Source organism: Fonsecaea monophora, assembly GCF_001642475.1.
Source record: "Fonsecaea monophora strain CBS 269.37 chromosome Unknown Scaff46, whole genome shotgun sequence".
Classification (NCBI taxonomy): Eukaryota; Fungi; Ascomycota; class Eurotiomycetes; order Chaetothyriales; family Herpotrichiellaceae; genus Fonsecaea; species Fonsecaea monophora.
Window position 1 is genome coordinate 160,084 of NW_019173977.1, and position 19,308 is coordinate 179,391.

The following is a 19,308-nucleotide window of genomic DNA, read 5'->3' on the forward strand; positions in this document are numbered from 1 at the left end:
AAAAGTTCCAGCGAGAGTATGGCGCTAAACACCATGCATGATGCATGATGGAGCGTGTGTTGGCGCTGTGTTGTGTTGTATGAATGTGGTTTGGACATGGACAATAAACGCTAGGATTTGCTCTTGCTTCTGCTTTTCTGTTTGTGCTTGTGCTGCAACGCAACGCAATAGGTATCCGAGACGCTTTTCTCTCTCCTCGCAGAGCTGAGCTATGCAGCTCCTCCGAGGGGGAAAAAAAACCCCTGGTATGCTTCTCAGCCAGGGCCAGGGAGTATGTATATAATACAATGCAATTTTGAAAACCCACTTTCTGGACAAGAAACAAGAAAGAAACATAGTTTTTCCCTCGCTGGTCACCTAACGCACCCATGGTTAACCTGCTAGCAGTCCAGAGAGCTTCGCGCAAATAAATCAATATCAAACACACTTGTCCGTCAATCGTTGTTGGGATTCATCAAAACGCCCCACCACCCATCCTTTTTATTCCTGGCACTCTTCTTTTTCTTCTTTTCATGGCTATCTTCTTCCTCCTATGAAAGCAGATTCTTCACACTTGGACTCGCACTCGCTCCCAGATTATCTCTCCTATCGTCTCTGGTGAAAGCAGGCGGCGCAGAGGGGGTAAGTGGTCTTTGTTGGGGGCTCCCGGTGACCGGTCTAGGTCCAAACCGCGGTGTGTTGGTCATCTCAACACTCGCCTGTCTAGAGTGTGGTCTTCCCACTGACTGATCTCCGGCCGCCTGGGCAATTTGCGCCAGGGATTGTGCTGACGGGGACTGTCTCATGACTGGAGGCGGCACGGGGGGTGGGGGACCTTGGGCAAACATTCTCGGAGCAGTCGAATGAGGAGCCGCGTATCCATTCACAGGCGAATCGAGAGTTGATTGACGGCTTGGTTCAGGGTATCCCCGCGACAATAGACTCGAAGGTCCTAGTCCAAGGTGAGGTGGAGGAATAGGAGGTCGGTCGGAGCTGAATCGTGGGGGTGATGGAGGACGTGACACTTGTGATGGAGCCGTAGGAGGTGGAATGGTGTGATGAGCATGATGAGAATGATGAGGAGGCGGCGGTGGGGGGTGATGACCATAAGCAGGCGCAGGAGGCGGGGAATGCTGAGGCACCAGACCTGGAACAGATGGTGGGGGAGGTGGTACGCTGGTATATGGCGAGGGGTGCGCTGGCCGACCGTAGGGCGATTGATTGTATTCGGGACCTGTAGGTGGCGGTGGAGCTGCCGGAGGTGGAGGGGGAGGCGGCCGGTACAAAGGTTGACCATAAAGTGGCGGAGCTGGAGGAGAAGGGTGACGGGCTACTCGTACTCCCGGCGAGGACCATTGCGGGGGAGGAGCGCTCTGCCACGGCGGATAATGGGATGCTGGACCAGGAAGGGGGTGAGGATGAGAATGCGGTGCTCCTTCGATCGGCGGTCTGTTCAATCCATAGATACTCGGAGGAGCAGGAGGGAACGGTGACTGACGTTTGAATGGCTCTGGTGGCGTTGGATCGAGCGGGACAGGCTTTTCACGAAGCTTCACTTGCGACGGCGACGAAGGGGGAGTTCGCTTGAGGACATGGCACTTGTGACACTGATACATAGTGCGGTCCTTGCCGCCAGCGATTGCTGCGGAAGTCGCGCCATCAGCCGGTTCAGCTTTGATGGCGCCGTTGGTTACAACAGCATCTCGGGCACCATTCACGTGAGCTTGGTCTGTCGTGAAGTCCATTGGTGTGCCGTTAGGGGCTTGGGATCGTTCTTGTTGAAGTGGCCACCATCTAGGGCTGACATCAACCAAACAAGAACAGCATTTCCTCTGACCGCTGCTTCGTGTCCTTGAGCTTTCATTTGCCGGTACTTCAGCTGGTGCTGCGTCTGAGTCTACCTGGGACTCTGTAGCGCCAGCGGGTGCTGGCGATCCTCGAAGGCTTGTAACCCCATTTCTCTCGGTATGAGTGATGATGCCGTTCGGTGTCCCGTTGACAATACTTTCCCGCCGCTGAGGAGGCTGGACCGCTGGCGCAGAGCTCGCAAAATTAGTGGCAAATTGCGCAGCGCGTCGGACGGTTCCGGTAACAGAATTGTCCACCTGCTTATAGGTACGGGCGAACAACTGCATGGCCGTCAACCCTGCATCTGTCGGTTCGAGCATCTTGTGCACCCAAGTGGTAGGAACATGAGACGGGCACCAGATCGCCGCAGTAACAATACCAGTTTCCGAACCCAATTTCATGATATTGGCCGTGTCGCGTCTGCTGCTCTTGACCGGTTGCACGTCGAAGCCAAAAATGTATTCTGCTTGATGTGCGCAGCCGACGTGGAAGTAGGCATTGCAACTGGGCATGTGACATTTCACCGTAGGCATGCCAGGTACTTTGCATAGCTTGCAAGGCGGCTCAAATCGATCGGGAGGAATGAAACCCACACCTTCTGCATCGTCAAGCAGTTCCGAGTTGCCAAATTTAATCTCTTTAGTCCAGAGGGCGCAAGTGATGTGAATCCAGTTGTTCCAAGCCGTCCTCTTGAGAGCTTCACGAGGGTTGACAGGACGCCCTGCTGCTTCTTGTTCCATCCGCCACCTGCGGCTGGCTTCTTGTATGATCTCTCGTTCGATACGTTCCTTTTCACGTTCCCGATCGCTCTTCTTCTTATGGGTCGATCTCAGAGGCTCCATCAGCTCCTGAGCTGTGTACTTTACAGGACAGAGAACGCATTCGTAGGTTGTTGAGACTTGCAAGTTGTGGTCATTTCTGCACATGTCGCAGAACCATGGTTTGGTGTTTGTCTTTTTCCCGACCCCATAGCATGCGCCATGTACATGAAGCCTACAATCACGACACTTGAGTAATTCGAGGCCAGGAGCGTCGATAACCCGACATACGGCACAGGGGTGAACCTTGACCCTTGGGGGATCCGGCTCGATCGCGGCGGGTTCGGGTGGCTTTTCAGGCGCCTTCTTCTTCTCGGGTATGACATCGGGAGTGGATTGTGTGGCATCCTTGTCGAGCTTGCCCTTCTTCTTAGGAGGTTCCTCTGGTTGTATGATGTTCTGCGGAACTTCCAGGCCAGCCTTATTGACCTCATCCACAGCCCGTGGTGGAATGGGATCGCCCGACATTTGATGCGCTTCAAGGATAAGACGCAAGAGTTCTTCATCCACCTTCCGTTTAGCTGCGCGGCTCCCTGAAGATGCGATCTTCTTTGAGATTTCCTCTATGTCCTCGTACTGGACGGCATATTTGCGCCAAAGATAGGCACATCGGCCACATAGCGCCAGAGTGAGCCATCCACTCTTGTCTTTGTTGTTTTTCGCAGAGGGATCCTTGGGTACCAATGTGCCAGGGGGGGCCCCCGGGGCACGGCGCCATTGTCGTGAATGGTGAGTCCCACAAAATTTGCACACAAAGCCTCGTTTCTTTTGCACTGCCTTCTCATCATCGAAGGCAGAATCATCCTGGTCATCGGCAACATCGTCCAGGAGTTTGGGCACGTTGCCCTCTTTGTCCGCTCGTTTAGATTCCTTCTTCGAACGACGCCCCTCGAAATTGCCCCAGATCTGTCGGCCCCTGTCGGTCTTCTTCCACATATAGTAGAAGCGTACAATCCGAGATTCCTTGACATTCCCAACATGACGAGTAACGGCATGAAGCTCACTTCCATATTTAGCCACACCTTCTTCAAACCGCTTGATTTCATCACGGGAGAGCTCGGGTTGTTTCAAGTCACCCCTTACGCTGAGTTCCGCCATGGCCTTTAACGCTTTCTCGACATTGTAGTTATTCTCTTGGAGCTTCTCGATTGCTTTGGTGAGAAAGTCAACAGATGAATCGAGCAGGTTGTACTTGGCTGCAATTGGTTTGACCTTCGCCATGTAGTCATCCACCAAATGTTCTGCATCCATTGGTTCTGTGGCGTCATCACCGCCTCTTTCTGACAACTCTCCTGGTTCTGGCATCTTGAAAAGCAGTTGGGCTGTATGTTCCTTTTTGCCCTTGATTTCGACCGGCTCATCTTGCCCTCGAGGGATATAGCCGATCGGTTCGTCAATCACCCACTTAGGGCGTTTCAGTTTCTGATCTCTATCGGTATCGGTCCCAGTATCCTTCGACCCTTTACCACCTTTGATGTGGTGGGCGTGTTTTAGGTATTTCCGTTTGATCTCCGCAGGCTTCACCAATTCGACTGGGCGCCCATGCCACACGTTGACGTTGGCTTGGTGGCGGGGACCCAGCCTGGAACTTGCTCGAGGATATATCCGGTCGTCATAGTCCAGTGCATCCTCCACGCGTGAATGAACACCCAGGTAGCGCCACGGCCACAAATTGGCCTGGGCGATCTGTTCCTTAGTGGGCGCTGGATGAGGCTCGGGTGCGATGCTGCTCTCACGGGTGCCCCGACTCTTGGGTTGATTATCATCTTCGTCCTCATCCATGGGATCGTCGTCGTCCCCATGGCCGGCTTCTGAGCCCGCGGGGGTGTTCCGGTGGTCCATCTTGATTTCCTGTGCCCGGCTGCAATGGGCACAGGCCCAGGCAAAGCCTCGAGCAGGCTTTTTCAAGAGTGGTGGCCGGACGCACTGCATGTGGTATGTCCGCTTGCAAACTGCACAGTCTACCGAGTCGTGGTTACTGGCAAACTGTTCACATTTTGTACACTTTTTGCTCTCACTGGTGAGCTCACGCCCGCGGCCAATTTCCACCAAGACGAATTTCCAGCGTTGGTCCAGAACAGTCTTGACATGCTGAGGCACATTGACAACCTTGCTGGTTGGAATAACCTCGTAATACCGGTGCATGTATCGATCATACAGTTTGTCAAACCAAAACGAATCTTGCTGGCCACGATATTCATCCATGTTCGATATTTCTGAGAGATGGCGGATGTTGCACTTTCCGCGCATCGAGGTGAGGGGACAGGTGTCAGAGTGCATCGACGCAAAGACAACCCGCGTATCTTGGACTCGTCGCAGAATGTCTTTTGGGCGGTAGTACCAATTGACTCGGATGGCATCGATGGGACCTTCGGGGTCGTTCTTCGCGTGTAGGAATTCCATGATTCGGGCAAGGTAGTAGGGTTCTCCCGGAGGCTCGCAGATGAGGTAGACATGGTCTATATGTCAAGAATTAGTACAGAAGATAAAAGAGATACTTGAATTTAGGGAAGCAGAAGTACCATTGGCTTGAACGGCGGTGCCATCGTCGGCGACCAGTTGGTTTTTTGCATTCAACCTATAACCACAACGTTTGAAACTCATCATGTTTGTTTCGACATAGCCCTTGAAGGGGACCGAGGCGACGGGTCTCGCGCGCGAATTGGTTCCCATGGTTGAGGTTGCGGCCACGGTATGGCTACTTCCGGGATGTTTTCTTTTCTTCGAAGGCGCAGGAGCCGCAGCGGGCGTGGGTGTGGATGCATTGGCCGCAGGAGTGATTTCGGCGGGCTTTTCGAGCTGAATGTTGTTGACGGAGGCAAAATTCGTACTCGAAGGCTGTTGTTGTTCGCTCGCTGCGGCGGAAGATCGCTTACTCGAACGACTCGGTTTGGACAATGCCTCTATTTCGAGATCCAATTCCCTATCCTCGGCGTAGTTTGGGCGACTCCCTCCTGTCCGATTTCTCGAGCGAGTGCCATAAGGGCCGGAGGTAGAATTGTCGCCATTTTCGGGTGGTGGTTGTAACGAGGAAGTGGACGCGGTCGCAGTCATAGGCTGAGATTGGGGCGTGTCAAGGGCTGGTGTGGGCGTGGGTGCGGGTGCAGTCTCGGGTCCAGGCGACACTTCTACACTCTGACTACCTCTCCCGAGTGCGCTCGACGGTGCATCACTCTGTGCATGTGCTGCTGCGTTTGAGTGCTCGGTGGACTGGGGCCCTGGAGGTGCTGTCGCGATTGGAGGGCTCTCAACTGTCGACATGACGAGTTGAGAGGCGGCGAGCGGTGGAAGACCAGGTGCGGTAAGCCCTACTTTATCGCATGGCGACCGGGGGAGGAGTTGGGCCTTTGGTAGGGCTGCAACGACGACAACTCCCACGCACCTAAGCAGCTGAGGGACGTCTCGGCACCAAACAGAATGGAGTAATAGTTTCTCGCGGTAGACTTTACAGAGGGATCGATATTGGTAGCGAGTTTGCCCAGCGACCGAAAACAAACAAAAGATAGGTCAGCAAAAGTCGAGGGTTGAGGGGGTAGTCGTAACAAAGAAGTGAGGAAGATGCCCTGGGCAGCGGAGTGGGCGATATGATGGACTATATCTCGGACAAGGCACGCGCCAGGATGCTCAGTTGTGCGGGTCTTAGCGCCTGGTTTGTTGGCTGGAGGTCGACGCGGCAAAAATCCAGCAGTCAAAAAGGGAAGATATGCGGAAGGGGTGGGGTGGGGAGCACAAAGAAGAGCAATCCCGCCCAAATACAGTCGGAAAGTGGTTAGGTGAGTCGAGGGCGGAGAGCGAGAAGAGTAGAATAGAAAGGGAGAAAGAGGCTGAGGGAAGGAAGAACGAGAAAGGAATAATGGATGAGAAAGAGGTTGAAGGGAAGGACAGACACTCGGCAGAGGCAAGGAAAAATGCGGCCTAGTCGACAAGGTTTGAGCCTTAGTCCGGAAAGATAGTGTATGAGGACGAGTGACAAGGGAGAGGAAGCGAGTCTGAGTGGACGCCGGATCAATGCCGAGATATTGCGAGGTTAATACTGTCAAGTTGACGGAAGAGATGAGCTAAGAGAGTCAGAGCCAACCTGCGGGAAGACATAATGGGCCTAAACACCCACTGGAGTGGCTGTTTATAAAGGAGCATCGGCAGCAAGTGCGAGCGCTGGGATCACTGGGAGGGAGGACAGGAGGGGGAAGAGCCGTGTTATTAACAGGACGATGGGAGTCTGAAGAATTGTTGTACTTGTCGAGAATTGGGGGGAGGCGACGGAAAAGGCGGACATGAAAAGGGACACAGACACGCACACACAAACGGCACTGCGACGGGCAAAAAAACCCACGATGGAGAATAGGCCAGACACAAGAGATGTGAGATGAGCCATCAGAGGGTCAGAGACTGGCCCAGTGTCCAGTGTGTGGAGGGCGAGGGAGGAAGGGGGGCCACACGAGATGTGCTTTGGAAAAAGTGGGATCAGTGACATGGAATATGTGGATCACCTGCAAGGCAAGGAAGCGCTAAAAATGAAAGAGCAGACGAAGAGAGAAGAAAGAATTCCTGGAGTGCAGTTGAGGTTGGAAACCTTGAGCGAATCATGCAGGGTCGCGTAACGTGATTCGGTACGCTGACGACATTACTCATGACTCTGGCCAGTTGCTGCCACCAAGATGTACTATGATCTTGCTCGTTTTGCCTTCTCCCCAACCACATACAAATGATTACTGTTCTCGCTCTCATTTCTTCCCCAAATGCGCCTATAAGGACCACATATATACCCGCGCGACTTAGGGGTCACTACAGAATAATTCATTCAGCAGCTATCCATGTCGGTTGCACCATATATTTCTTAGTCTGTGGTGGTCATATCTTTGCATCTGTCTCGCAGCCACATCCTCCATACCTCTTCAATAATTATTCCATGTCGTGGCATTTCCTGGCCCAGTACATCCAGAGGGTAGGGGAAGAGTGAGGTCGGTGGGTGGCGATCAAACAGCCCGGCTGCTTAGTGCCCGAGGACCCCTTGGCGTCACCTGACCCAGGATTGTCCTCTCTTAATTTTGACCACATCTCTATCATGCCCTCGACGATTGGGATGGCCATAGAAATCCAAACATGTCCTTGAAGGCTCCATGAATGCTGCCAGTGAGTTGATCGCAGTCAGTTTGCTATTTTACAATCGCTTTCGACAACCCTATTGCCTCAAGGTCATGGTGTAGCAAGCCTGGATAGTTTTGCCTGCAGAATCGAGTCGGGGCCTCCCCGAACCTCCACTCACCACTCACTTGCGCCCTACATGATCATCAGTATGCCAGCCTGGCACCCAGCTCCTTCGACTTAGCCACCTATACTTGTTCATTAATCCAACTCTACCGCTTCCAAGCGCCTGTTGCCCCGTTGGGATAACAATCACACTCATTCCGTGTTGAAATTTGCGGCCATCATAGCGCAGCCGCATACTTGTCGCAGAGAGGCTCGCTGCCCAGTTCTATGGCATTACATGACTGAATGGCTGTCATTTCGATTCCTCACCCTCTATTTTCCCTTGACGCATTGTTGAGGGGTTGCGGACTGTCAGAGACCGTTTTTCTGTGTGGTGCCAGCGTGCGGTGCTGTTCTGGGGGTTCCCGGCTCCCGCGGTAAGTGGCTTTCGGACCTGGCAACTAACCCGAACCTTTAGAGTTTGGACTATTCCGTTGTAGGACTCGCCTCTTTCCCTGTTTACGCGGTTCACGCATAGGCTTGCCTTGGTTGGCACAATCTAGATCTATTGCTATTCTAATGACGACCATTACTATCAACCCTGTCATCACGATTGATCCTGTGTGCTAGAATCAGTCACTGTCTGAACTCATCTAGGATCGTGACGCTCCTGTCGAATGGAAGAACCGATATGTCGCGTCCACTTCACTCGTAGACACGCAGATCCCACCCACGATATCCGATGGCACCACCATGGCATCAAACGACCCTGTCAACGGGTCAAGCTACCTCGATTGACCTCGCCCGCAATCAGAGCTACGGCACAAAACCTCTGGCTGGGATCAAACGTACCATCGATGCAGTTCGTGATGTTCAGATAAGCCCTCCAGTCCAGAGCTCATCATCAGTTCCGCGGCCACAGACTATCGACACACCTCTTTCCCGGCATAATTGCCAGGCCCCTCGTCTACAAGCTAGCTGTATTACTCGTCCAGACTACAGTGATGACAGCAAAGCAGCCCCGAACCCCACACCCATTCATATTCCTCCATTCAAGTCATCTACCCCAGGGCCCTCGCAAAACCCGCTTCTCAGCCTTCGACATGCTCGTTATGGTTTACCTTCCAAGCTGGTTGATAACTTTGAATCACTCGGGGTGCGCGCCATATACTCCTGGCAGTCATCGTGCCTATTGGGCCGGGGATTGTTGACCGGAGAACAAAACCTGGTCTATACAGCCCCCACAGGTGGGGGCAAGTCGTTGGTCGCAGATATCCTACTAATCAAGCGGGTCATTGAAGATCCTATAGCAAAGGCGATCCTGGTCCTCCCTTATGTTGCTCTCGTTCAAGAAAAGTTGAGGTGGCTCCGCAGCTTAGTGGACAAGGTCCCCAAGGTTGTTTGCGACAGTCTCGATGGTGTGCCAACACCAACCTGGCGCCAGCCAACCCCATTTGTGCGAGTCAGTGGATTCTTTGGTGGGAGCAGAACGAATATCAGCTGGTCCGACTGCGACATCGCCGTCTGCACCATCGAGAAGGCCAATTCGTTGGTCAATAGCGCCATTGAAGAAGGCAAATATGGTGACATTGGTGTAGTGGTACTGGATGAACTTCATATGATCAGCGACGAACACCGGGGATATCTTATGGAACTTCTTGCCACGAAGCTCATGTCGCTTGCATGGGGTGAGAAGAACGTTCAGATCGTGGGTATGAGCGGCACCCTGCCAAATCCACAATTGCTAGCACAATGGCTGAACGCAAAATTTTACATCGCGAAGTACCGTCCAATTCCCATCGAGGAACATCTTGTGTACGAGAATGCCATCTATCCAACAGCAAATGCGAAAGAGTTCTTTCGCACAGCAAGTCAGCTGGCGGCCGGCGATGCTGTCCCAACACAACGACCACAACCTCAGCGGACGATCGCTAGATCAAACCATAAAGAACTCCAAAGTCCAACTCCCAATGCAGTTGTAGCTTTGGCTGTTGAGACTGCCCTTGCTGGTCACGGGGCACTGGTATTTTGCGGCAGTCGAATGGGTGCAGAGAATACAGCGCTCTTGATCAGCGACGCGTTACCTACAGACCACCTGAGCCGGGAAGAGTTGGAACGGCGTCAAGATCTCCTGGCATCGCTCTGTGCACTGCCAGGGGGATTTGAGCCATCTTTTTCCAAGACTGTTCCTTGCGGAGTCGGCTTTCATCACGCCGGATTGACAACTGAAGAGCGAGAGCTGGTTTGCGAAGCGTATGACGCAGGGATCCTACGGGTGATGGTGGCGACGTGCAGTCTCGCGGCGGGCATCAATCTTCCAGCAAGAAGAGTAATATTGAATGGAGCTCGGATGGGTCGAGAGCTGGTCGGCCCTGCAATGCTTCGACAGATGCGGGGACGTGCTGGCCGCAAAGGCAAGGATGAAGTCGGTGAGACCTACCTTTGCTGTCAAAAGGCCGATCTTGAGGCTGTGGCAGAATTACTTGAGGCGGAAATGCCTCCGGTCGAAAGCTGCCTGACGCCTGAAAAGAGAGGGTTCAAGAGAGCTCTTCTGGAGGTCATTGCTACCCGTATGGCGTCCAGCATAGCGTCATTGGATGGATACGTTCGCTCATCACTTCTTTGGCATAGCATTGGCCATTCGCAGGTTGCTGAGATGGTCGAAATGGCGAAGCAGGCATTACTCCAGGACGGATTGATTCAAGAAGGAGAATACGATGGTTGCCTTGAACCAACCAGGCTTGGAATCGCGGTTGTGGCATCTGGTCTCGGCCCTGAGGATGGGACTTTTATCCACGCGGAATTGCGACGGGCACTCGAAGCGTTCGTTATGGATGGTGAAATGCACATATTCTATCTGTTCACTCCGGTCCAGACCACGGGGCTCGCGGAAATTTCGTGGTTGACTTTCCGAAACCAATTGGAAGATCTCGACGAGAGTGGAATACGAGCGATCCGACTTATCGGCGTCAATCCTGCTTTTGTGAATAGACTCGTCAACAGCGGTGCTCAACTCAAGGAAAACACGGCAGAAGAGATCCATATGGCGCGAATCTATCGCAGAGCATACTCAGCCTTCCAGCTGCGAGATCTGTGCAATGAGATGCCGATCCACGAAATCAGTCTGAAATATTCTGTGCCGCGGGGACAAGTGCAGACACTGGCTCAAACCTGTCACGGATTCGCTGCGGGCATGATCAAATTCTGCGAGAGAATGGGCTGGGGAATGCTAGCGGCTGTGCTGGAACATATGCTGGATCGCCTTCGTGCGGGAGCACGCGCCGATCTCCTGGAAATGGCTCAGATAGCATTCGTCAAGAGTCGCATGGCCCGGATGCTGTGGGAGAACGGGTTCAAGAGTGTTCGAGCTCTGAGTGAAGCCGATCCGCAGGCTCTGGTACCGATCATGATGCAAGCTCAGGCAAGGAAAATGAAATTGCAGGGAGAGGCTGCCGCCAAGTTCCAGGCAAAGTTATTTTCCAAGGCAGAGATTATAGTCAGCAGCGCGAACAGGCTGTGGGAGAGACAACAAATGGTGCAATGGGAGGAGGAATGACAGTCTGGATATACTCGCCCGTCGGCGTGAATTCTCCTCTAGGAGCCACAGTTGCGCAATTCGAGTTGGATCTCGCTATCAGTTCCAAAGAGTACGAGGAAATACGAGTATCCTGGCGTGCCTTGCATTAGTGGTGGCATTTCTCAACGCAGATGGGTAACTTACTGTAAGGGGCAATGCGTTCTTACCTTGTTGAGCACTGTCCACGCCAGTTGGAGGTACGCGCTCCGGTCGCACCAACAGAACAATTGGACAGTGTGAAGCTAGCAATACAAGCGAGGGCAGTATCCGGTGGGGGGACTGATCTGATGCAAATGATCGGTGTTGTAGTTTTTCGCCGACGCTGCCGACGATCTGAATCTCCTACACAGCATCGAGAATGATTATTAGGACAGGAGCGCAGTCGGGACAAGGCGGTTGGTGCATCATGATTCCAGCATCTGCATCGACATTACATCGCAGATGCCGGCTGACAAATGACCGACAGCGGTGTCCCCTGGGTGTCCCCAGTGTCTGGAGAGGCTTGATCATCTGGAGGAATACCGGCATGGAGAGAATTGTAGGCCACAAAGACTCCGAAAAGGTCGGGTTGGGAGGTCGGGAGTGGGTGGATTACAAAGAGAAGACCAATAGCGCAGGCGGGTGGCTCGGTCGATTCCGCACTTCGCAAGCAGCAGCCCGGGCTTGATTGGCCGTGCTTTGGCAATCTTCTGTCAGCTTTTCATAAGCTGCTGGTTGCTAGGGAACTTTTTGGTGGCATGGATAGGATGCTTGGAGATAGCATTGCGGAAACCAGCGGTACATCGTTCTCGGATGAGTACATGACTTACAAAACATGTTGCCCTTGTTATGATGCGGATGGAAGTTGGAAAGAAAATTTGCGCCGCAGGAAAAAAGAAATATTGTTGAAATGACGGCCGTTGACCATGAGAGGTTATGGGATTGCATGAGTGGCTGGTGTCATTACATCTTCAGAGGGTTGGTGTCAGGTACCTACTATCAGCAGCATTACCCACTTCCACGCTGGGTCTCATGGTTCCTGGGTCGCAGTATGTGCTCTGGCGTCATCATAGGCTCCACTGGCAGCTCTAGCACCCCTGCTTACACCTGGCACTGCCCACTAAAGCTCTGCGGGGTTCCCGACCACGCCTGTCCAGTGCCTGTAGTGACCTGCCTTCCCAATGCGTGTTGACGAATCGTCAGCAACTCTGGGCGCAGAGTTCCAGGCACACCCGGAAGAGCCCCTCGTCTGAGGATGAAACTAAAGACGAGAGTAAACAAGGTGCAAGGTGGGAGCGTTCCGTGGTGATGAAGCTTCATTCGTAAGATCACTGTGCTTCAATTGACTTGCAGCGGCATACCGAGTGCCGCTGCGCATACAAAAACCTCGACACTTCCTCCTCTCCTGTACCTCATTCTCTCTTCTCCATCTCACACCCAAGCTTCGTCCTCGAGCCCATACAGCCTCTGTCCCTGTTTCCCTTTCTCCGTCTCAGTCTATCTTCCGTACACAACCCTTTCACAATGGCTCCCAAGATCGCCATCATCTACGTACGTTGCTCTCTCAACCCTTCACTCAACCCTCCCTTGCCGCCTGCTACACTTCCCGTTCATCTTGGCGCATTGTTTTCCTTTTGTGACCGATGCTAACAGAACTGTTCTGAAACAATAGTACTCCATGTACGGCCATGTTGCCCAGCTGGCTCAAGCAGAGAAGAAGGGTATTGAAGAGGCCGGTGGCACTGCCGATATCTACCAGTACGTTTTCTACATCATTGCCGTCTGCCTGCAGAGACAGACCAACAGGGACTAACTTCGCTGCCTCTAGAATCGAGGAAACCCTCCCCCAGGAGGTCCTGAGCAAAATGCACGCGCCAGGCATGAACAAGGACGTCCCCGTCGCTACCCCCGAGATCTTGCTCAAGTACGACGCTTTCCTCTTCGGCATTGCCACCCGTTACGGCACATACTCGGCCCAGTGGAAGACCTTCATCGATAGACTCGGTGGACACTGGCAGACCGGAGCGCTCTTTGGAAAATACTTTGGCCTGTTCATCAGCACCGCCACTCTCGGTGGTGGCCAAGAGACCACAGCCATCACGGCTCTCTCGTCCTGGGTTCATCAGGGCATGATCTACGTTCCCCTTGGTTATGCTAAAGCCTTCCCCATCATGGCCGACCTGAGCGCAGCTCGTGGCGGTAGCCCATGGGGTGCAGGTACATTCGCTGCTGGTGATGGCTCCAGACAGCCTTCGGCTCCGGAATTGGAGCTCGCCACCATCCAGGGCAAGTCCTTCTACGAGCACCTCAGCAAGGTCAGCTTTGCGTGACTAGATGGCAGTGCCGAAGAGAAGCCTGCCGCAGAAAATGGCGTAAAACCTGCCGAGCAGACTGCGAAGACAACAGAGACAACAGCTGCTGCGGGACCAAAGAGACCAACACAACCGATACAGACAGATGACAAGGAAGAGGAGAGCGGGCCATGTGGATTGCCCAAGAAGTGTGTGATTTTATGATCCCTTCTCGTGTGGACAAGCATATGAGGTGGGGGGAAGACAGTGCGGATTCGTAGTCGCGAGAAGAGAGAAAGTACAAAGATACCATTCTGCTAATATATGGCTTATGATCAACAGAACATTCAATCTGACAAACGAAGTTTCTGCGAAACGATGTCTTCCTCACTAGGAAGAAGTCCCAATCTCGCGTCTGTAAATAGTGACTGACCACACGGAGCACGAAGCGAGAGAAATCATGGATAATTCCGATAGGGGGCACCGCAGGACACTAACTAGAGAAGTTCAGGCCACCCATCATCAGCCGATGAGCAGAATAACGAGGACCAGTAGAGGACATACCTAGCTAGCCCGGGCCACGGTGATCGACCTCCACACCCCTCCAAGAAACTTTCGACCAGGCTGCTGTCCACCAGATCCCCCCGGCTTGTGAGGAAGGCGGGCAAAGAATTCCAATATCTAGTCTTGCCTGTAGATCCTCTGTTGACTCTCTGCGACACTCCTTCCCCAAGAAAATGTCGAATGCGCAGGCGGCAGCCTCACTGTTCGAGGCCTACGGCCAGTTCCCCATTGCGAAAACCTTCGCAGCCACCGACTCAGTACCCGAACCGCTAGATTCACAATTGCCCGCTTACGGCGCCTCGTTTGACGCGGACCCTTTGACCAAGAGACACGCAGCCTGCGATGAGTGCAGTCCGTCCTCTGAATATGCCATGACTCCGTGCCTAGACTCACAATACCTCAGGAAAGCGCAAGTTGAAGTGCTCGGGCGAAGCCACGGGCTGCGCACGATGTGTCAAGCAGGCCTTGAAGTGCCGCTACTCGGCGCAGAAGCAGATGGGCAGACCGCGCAAGAAACAGAAGACGGACGACTTCCTTCAAGACGACGAGGTCTCGGCTATAGACACGTCCCATCTGAATAGTGCCCTGCGGCCGACTCCCATTTCTGCCCTCTATCCTCAACCCCCTCCGGCGCCGCCCGCCGTCGCCGAACTGGCAATCGACCCTGGACTCTCTGAAAAAGTTGTTGAGCGTACAAACTTTGAGAATATCTGCACAGCGCCCATTACCCAGTCCATTAAACGTGCCAGCCACGAGGCCCGAGTGGTGGCGGAAAAGGCAAACTCCTCAAGTCTACACTGTCAAGGCTCCAACAGCACCTCACCGTACGATGGGCCTCGCACACCCCCGGCTACAAACGACGTTTTGCCCCAGGGTTCTTATCCGACCGATGTCTCGCTGTGGCCTGACTTCAGTGACATGACCATGCTTCCAATCTTGGTGCAAGAAAGCCATGAACACGACACGCAGTTGTACTCTACCAACGACGCAGACCCAAACTCCTCTCTGCCCAGTGACAAAGGACCTGGGCCGTATGCTAACCATTTCGCCAACCTCAGCACAAATCAAAGCTCATTGACACATCTCCCCACTATTCCAGCTTGTCCCTGCCTGCCCAACCTCTATCTCACTCTGTCAACCCTCTCTACTCTGTCTGCATTTCCCGTATCCTCTGGCATGGTCGATGCGCTCCTCGCCGCGCATCGGACCGGTCGTTCTGTTATATATTGTCCCGTTTGCCCCCAGAAAATGCAATCGGGCTCTCAAAACGTATTTCTGAGCACCATGTTGATTACGGTGCTTGCGGATCATTGGCACCGTGTCAAAAAGGCTAGTGCTGAAGAGCTGAAGAGGGGGTTTAGCAGCACAGAATCAGTGCCACCGGACAACCCGTCAGAACCCTTGAGTATCCGCGAAGATCTTGAGTGGCGCACATTTGGTTATCATTTGATTCGAGCATATGTTTTCGGTGACCACGCAATTCCCGACCCGCCCGATGGCTCGTTCCATGCTTTGAGAAAACCGCAATTCATACCTACCCATATATCGTCTGAGGATAGCGACACCTCTACCGTTTACACACTCGAGTCGCTTGTGTCCGCTATCGAACGGCGTCAGAAGCAATGGCATGATGTTGAGCCCTACCACAACTCGCAGGAATTTCCCCCTCGGTTAGAACACAATCACGTACAGGCTGGCGCTCACGGTAATTGTCGGGGTTTGCCACGAGGATATGCGCCGGGGATGACGCTCGAGGACATTAAGAAGTGCGAAGACGAGCATCGTGCTGGGGGGAGTGCTGAGGATGGTTTGCTGTGTTTAAAGATTGTGAAGCATTCTAGGATTATGCTGGGCAGTTTGGAAGGAGGTATACCGAGGATCGAATGATGATGAATCGAGGATCCATCTCGGACGAAAATGCAGAACCAAGGCAAGCTGCAGCCCAGGAACGGTCTGTCGGATGTCGATGGCGACGTCTCTCCGATCCTCAGCCAGCGTTGACGACAATTCTGGCTTTGGAGACAGTATCTTCAGTCGACAATGCGCAGACCGAATCTGTTAGCTCCCTCTCAGCTTCCAGGCAGCTACAAGCATTAGCACGGTCGTTCAACTAGCACTGACACCTCTTCGCCGTTCAGCTCGCGGTCCTAGCCTTCAGAAGCAGCTGTCGGATGTGAGGTTTTCCCTTTGGAGCAAACCCAGGCATACCTTTTCACCTCGTGGCCCTGCGAGCACTTTATCTTAATATTTATCAGTTGCTGACAAAGTATTTCTCTTTCACTGGGCCCGATGTCATTGTGGAAATCCAGTCTGTCGTGGATATGCCTGTCTGAAGACGGGCTGTAAAGCATTAGCACCTCTACACACCCTCTCCCTCCTGCTATTATATGGTCCTGATTCTTGCACAGAGAGGATCTCACAAGCAATTGAAGCTGATGTGGACCTCCACGGGTTGTTCCGGACAAGATCGGCCATCCCTTTTTGGCTTTTACCATCACCGTGTCTAGCAAGCCAGGCAAGCCAGGAAAACAACCTCGGTGAAGTTCGGTTGCGGAGAATATGCGCCGAGTCAAGGTTGGCCTGGTCAGACTTCGGCCATGTCCATATTCAGTGCATATCGCTGCCAGAACAACTTTGTATATATACAGAATTTCTCTTGGAACACCTGCTACTAATACAAGCCAGGCTGTTTTGCCCCGTGGTCCCGTTTCCTTGTGTGGTGTCGTCGTGTCTATCTAGGATCGCTTCGGCAAGATGAATCCCAACCCTACAGCAAAATCTGGCGCACGCCACGAGCTCGACGACGCCTCGCTGAGCAGATATCTTGCCAACTCGAATACCATTCCAGGTTTGAAGGCGCCTGTGGTGTCGACGAAAATTGGCTACGGCCAGAGCAATCCCACCTACTTTCTCGACGATGCTGCGTACGTCTTTTCTGTTCAAGATCCACCCATCCAACAGCCTATATCTTATATTTGATTTGGTTACCATGCTGTACAGTCCTCTATGGATATGTGGGTTGTGATGATTCCAGGGGGTCTTCCTGTGCTATCTTATCCATGTGTGAACGAATGCAAGCATGGTTGTTGATGTCGTTCTGTGGCGGTCATGGAAGCGCGGGCTGCACCGTTGATTCTCTGTTGTATTTACGTTCTTGTAACTGACATTTTTATATAGAGGCACACGCTTTATCCTGCGAAAGAAGCCATCGGGGACAATCATCAGCCCTGTTGCACACCAAGTCGACCGTGAATACCGGGTGCTGAAAGCCTTGGGCTCAGTCAAAGGGTTTCCCGTGCCGAGAGTTTATACGCTTTGCGAGGACTCGAGCGTGATTGGGACGCCATTTTATGTAAGGCTCTATCGACTTTCGTCCTTGCCTCGACGTCGGCTTTGGAGGACGAAATTATAAGTGGCTGACTGGGACGATATCTAGGTTATGGAATTCGTCAAAGGCAGAATAATAACAGATCCCGACCTGGGTGAACTTTCGCCCTCGGATCGAAGGAAAGCGTAAGTCGTGCTCTACCCGGCACTCTGTCCAATTCATGTGCTGTCTTCGATCCTGTGACCACCCCCAGCTACCTTTGTAGGTGTCTCTTCTTCCAGGGCCCGACTGAAATGTCAATAGGTGGATCTCCCTCGTCGAGACTCTTGCCTGGCTGCACAGCATCGACCCGGACTCGATCGGCTTGTCCAACTTTGGCAAAAAGAAAGGCTTCTACCAACGGCATTGCAACACGTTCCAGCGGATCGAGAACCAGCAGTCCAAGGTCAAAGACATCAACACGGGCAAGGAGTTGGGCCGGGCCCACGAGCATTACGATGAGGTGGTTGATTTTGTGAGGACCAACATGACCAGTGACCGGTATTCGATTGTGCATGGAGATTACAAGTTTGACAATGTGGTAAGTTTCGACACATGCTGAGAGACAGGAGGGTCCTAGGGACTTTTTCTTCCCATTGCATAGCGACTCTACTCTCTTGCTTTGCAAATCTCAACCTCCAGATCAATTCTAACCATGGGATAAACGAGTAGATCCTCCATCCCACCGAACCCCGCGTCATCGCCATTCTCGACTGGGAACTCTCGACGATCGGCCACCCGCTGATGGATGCCGTGTACGTGATCGGCCCGTTCTGGAACGAGACGGTGAAGGCTGGCGTGCCCTACTCGCCCGAGACCTCGCCGTACGCACCAGCCAACCGCGCCAAATCCGGCATGCCGGAGCCCGATGAGCTGCTGGACCGGTACTCACGCATCACGGGCTTCGACCCGCGCAAGGAAGGGAATCCGCCCGGCAAGGACTTTGAGGTCGCAAAGATCTTCCACTGCGTGCGCGGCGGAACCATCTCGCACGGCATCCAGGCCCGCACCATCAGCGGCCAGGCCAGCAGCGACTTTTCGCACATTTACTTTGAGAATACCCGCAAGAGTCTCGACTATGCGTACCGCATGATGCAGAGGTTGAAGGAGGCGCAGGGGGCGAAGGCAAAGTTATAGTCCTTTCTCCAAGCTACAGTCGTGTCCCCATGGGGAGTTTTCCTGGTGGAAGGGACGGGAAAGGGAGAGTTGGAGAGTGTGATTTGGCCCGGAGGGACTGAGGTGAACGAACGATATGGGGTGGCGAAGGAGAGTCAGATTGGATGGAGATGAATTGCAAAATGCCCTCGACTTCGCTTACGTTAGATTTCCTGGTCGTAGCAGGGTTAGGCCAGGGTGAAATAAACCGAGAGGGCGAAGAGAGTCAGTCAGTAGGCAAGGAAGTGAGGAGGTAAATGAGGAAGTAAGTGCATACGTAGTAGATAGAGTGGAGGCTCGTCCACAAGGAGTGTTGTGCGACGGGGTACCAGGAAGAACATTTGTATATATATGTTTGACCTTCATACATACATACTGCATACCTATGTTCATACCTAATACCTAGAGTAGATCAAACTCGCTCATCTTCCAGTTCTAGTTCCAGGCCTGGGGCATTGCATGGATACAACCCATAGACCCCATCTAAACCACGCCTTCGCGTTCTCTCTCTTTCAATACTTTCCATGATTTCTCTAATCT

At 53.0% G+C, this 19,308-nt stretch overlaps 5 protein-coding genes across 5 annotated transcripts; 4 read left to right on the forward strand and 1 right to left on the reverse strand.

Moving 5' to 3' along the window:
• Nucleotides 1–530: 530 nt before the first annotated feature.
• AYO21_06591 (hypothetical protein) lies at nucleotides 531–5,906 on the reverse strand (the record flags this gene model as incomplete). Its single annotated transcript, XM_022656550.1, has 2 exons — nucleotides 531–5,104; nucleotides 5,168–5,906. The coding sequence occupies 2 exons, from the start codon at nucleotides 5,904–5,906 to the stop codon at nucleotides 531–533; spliced, it is 5,313 nt and encodes a 1,770-aa protein (XP_022511160.1).
• A 2,671-nt stretch (nucleotides 5,907–8,577) lies between these two features.
• On the forward strand, nucleotides 8,578–11,391 carry AYO21_06592 (hypothetical protein; the record flags this gene model as incomplete). The annotated part of the gene is made up of 1 exon (XM_022656551.1): nucleotides 8,578–11,391. The coding sequence occupies one exon, from the start codon at nucleotides 8,578–8,580 to the stop codon at nucleotides 11,389–11,391; it is 2,814 nt and encodes a 937-aa protein (XP_022511161.1).
• Nucleotides 11,392–12,915: 1,524 nt separating this feature from the next.
• AYO21_06593 (NAD(P)H:quinone oxidoreductase, type IV) lies at nucleotides 12,916–13,721 on the forward strand (the record flags this gene model as incomplete). The annotated part of the gene is made up of 3 exons (XM_022656552.1): nucleotides 12,916–12,942; nucleotides 13,064–13,149; nucleotides 13,220–13,721. The coding sequence occupies 3 exons, from the start codon at nucleotides 12,916–12,918 to the stop codon at nucleotides 13,719–13,721; spliced, it is 615 nt and encodes a 204-aa protein (XP_022511162.1).
• Nucleotides 13,722–14,419: 698 nt separating this feature from the next.
• Nucleotides 14,420–16,133, forward strand: AYO21_06594 (hypothetical protein; the record flags this gene model as incomplete). The annotated part of the gene is made up of 2 exons (XM_022656553.1): nucleotides 14,420–14,597; nucleotides 14,650–16,133. The coding sequence occupies 2 exons, from the start codon at nucleotides 14,420–14,422 to the stop codon at nucleotides 16,131–16,133; spliced, it is 1,662 nt and encodes a 553-aa protein (XP_022511163.1).
• Nucleotides 16,134–17,000: 867 nt separating this feature from the next.
• Nucleotides 17,001–18,750, forward strand: AYO21_06595 (hypothetical protein; the record flags this gene model as incomplete). Its single annotated transcript, XM_022656554.1, has 5 exons — nucleotides 17,001–17,170; nucleotides 17,424–17,598; nucleotides 17,683–17,759; nucleotides 17,878–18,154; nucleotides 18,286–18,750. The coding sequence occupies 5 exons, from the start codon at nucleotides 17,001–17,003 to the stop codon at nucleotides 18,748–18,750; spliced, it is 1,164 nt and encodes a 387-aa protein (XP_022511164.1).
• Nucleotides 18,751–19,308: the final 558 nt, after the last annotated feature.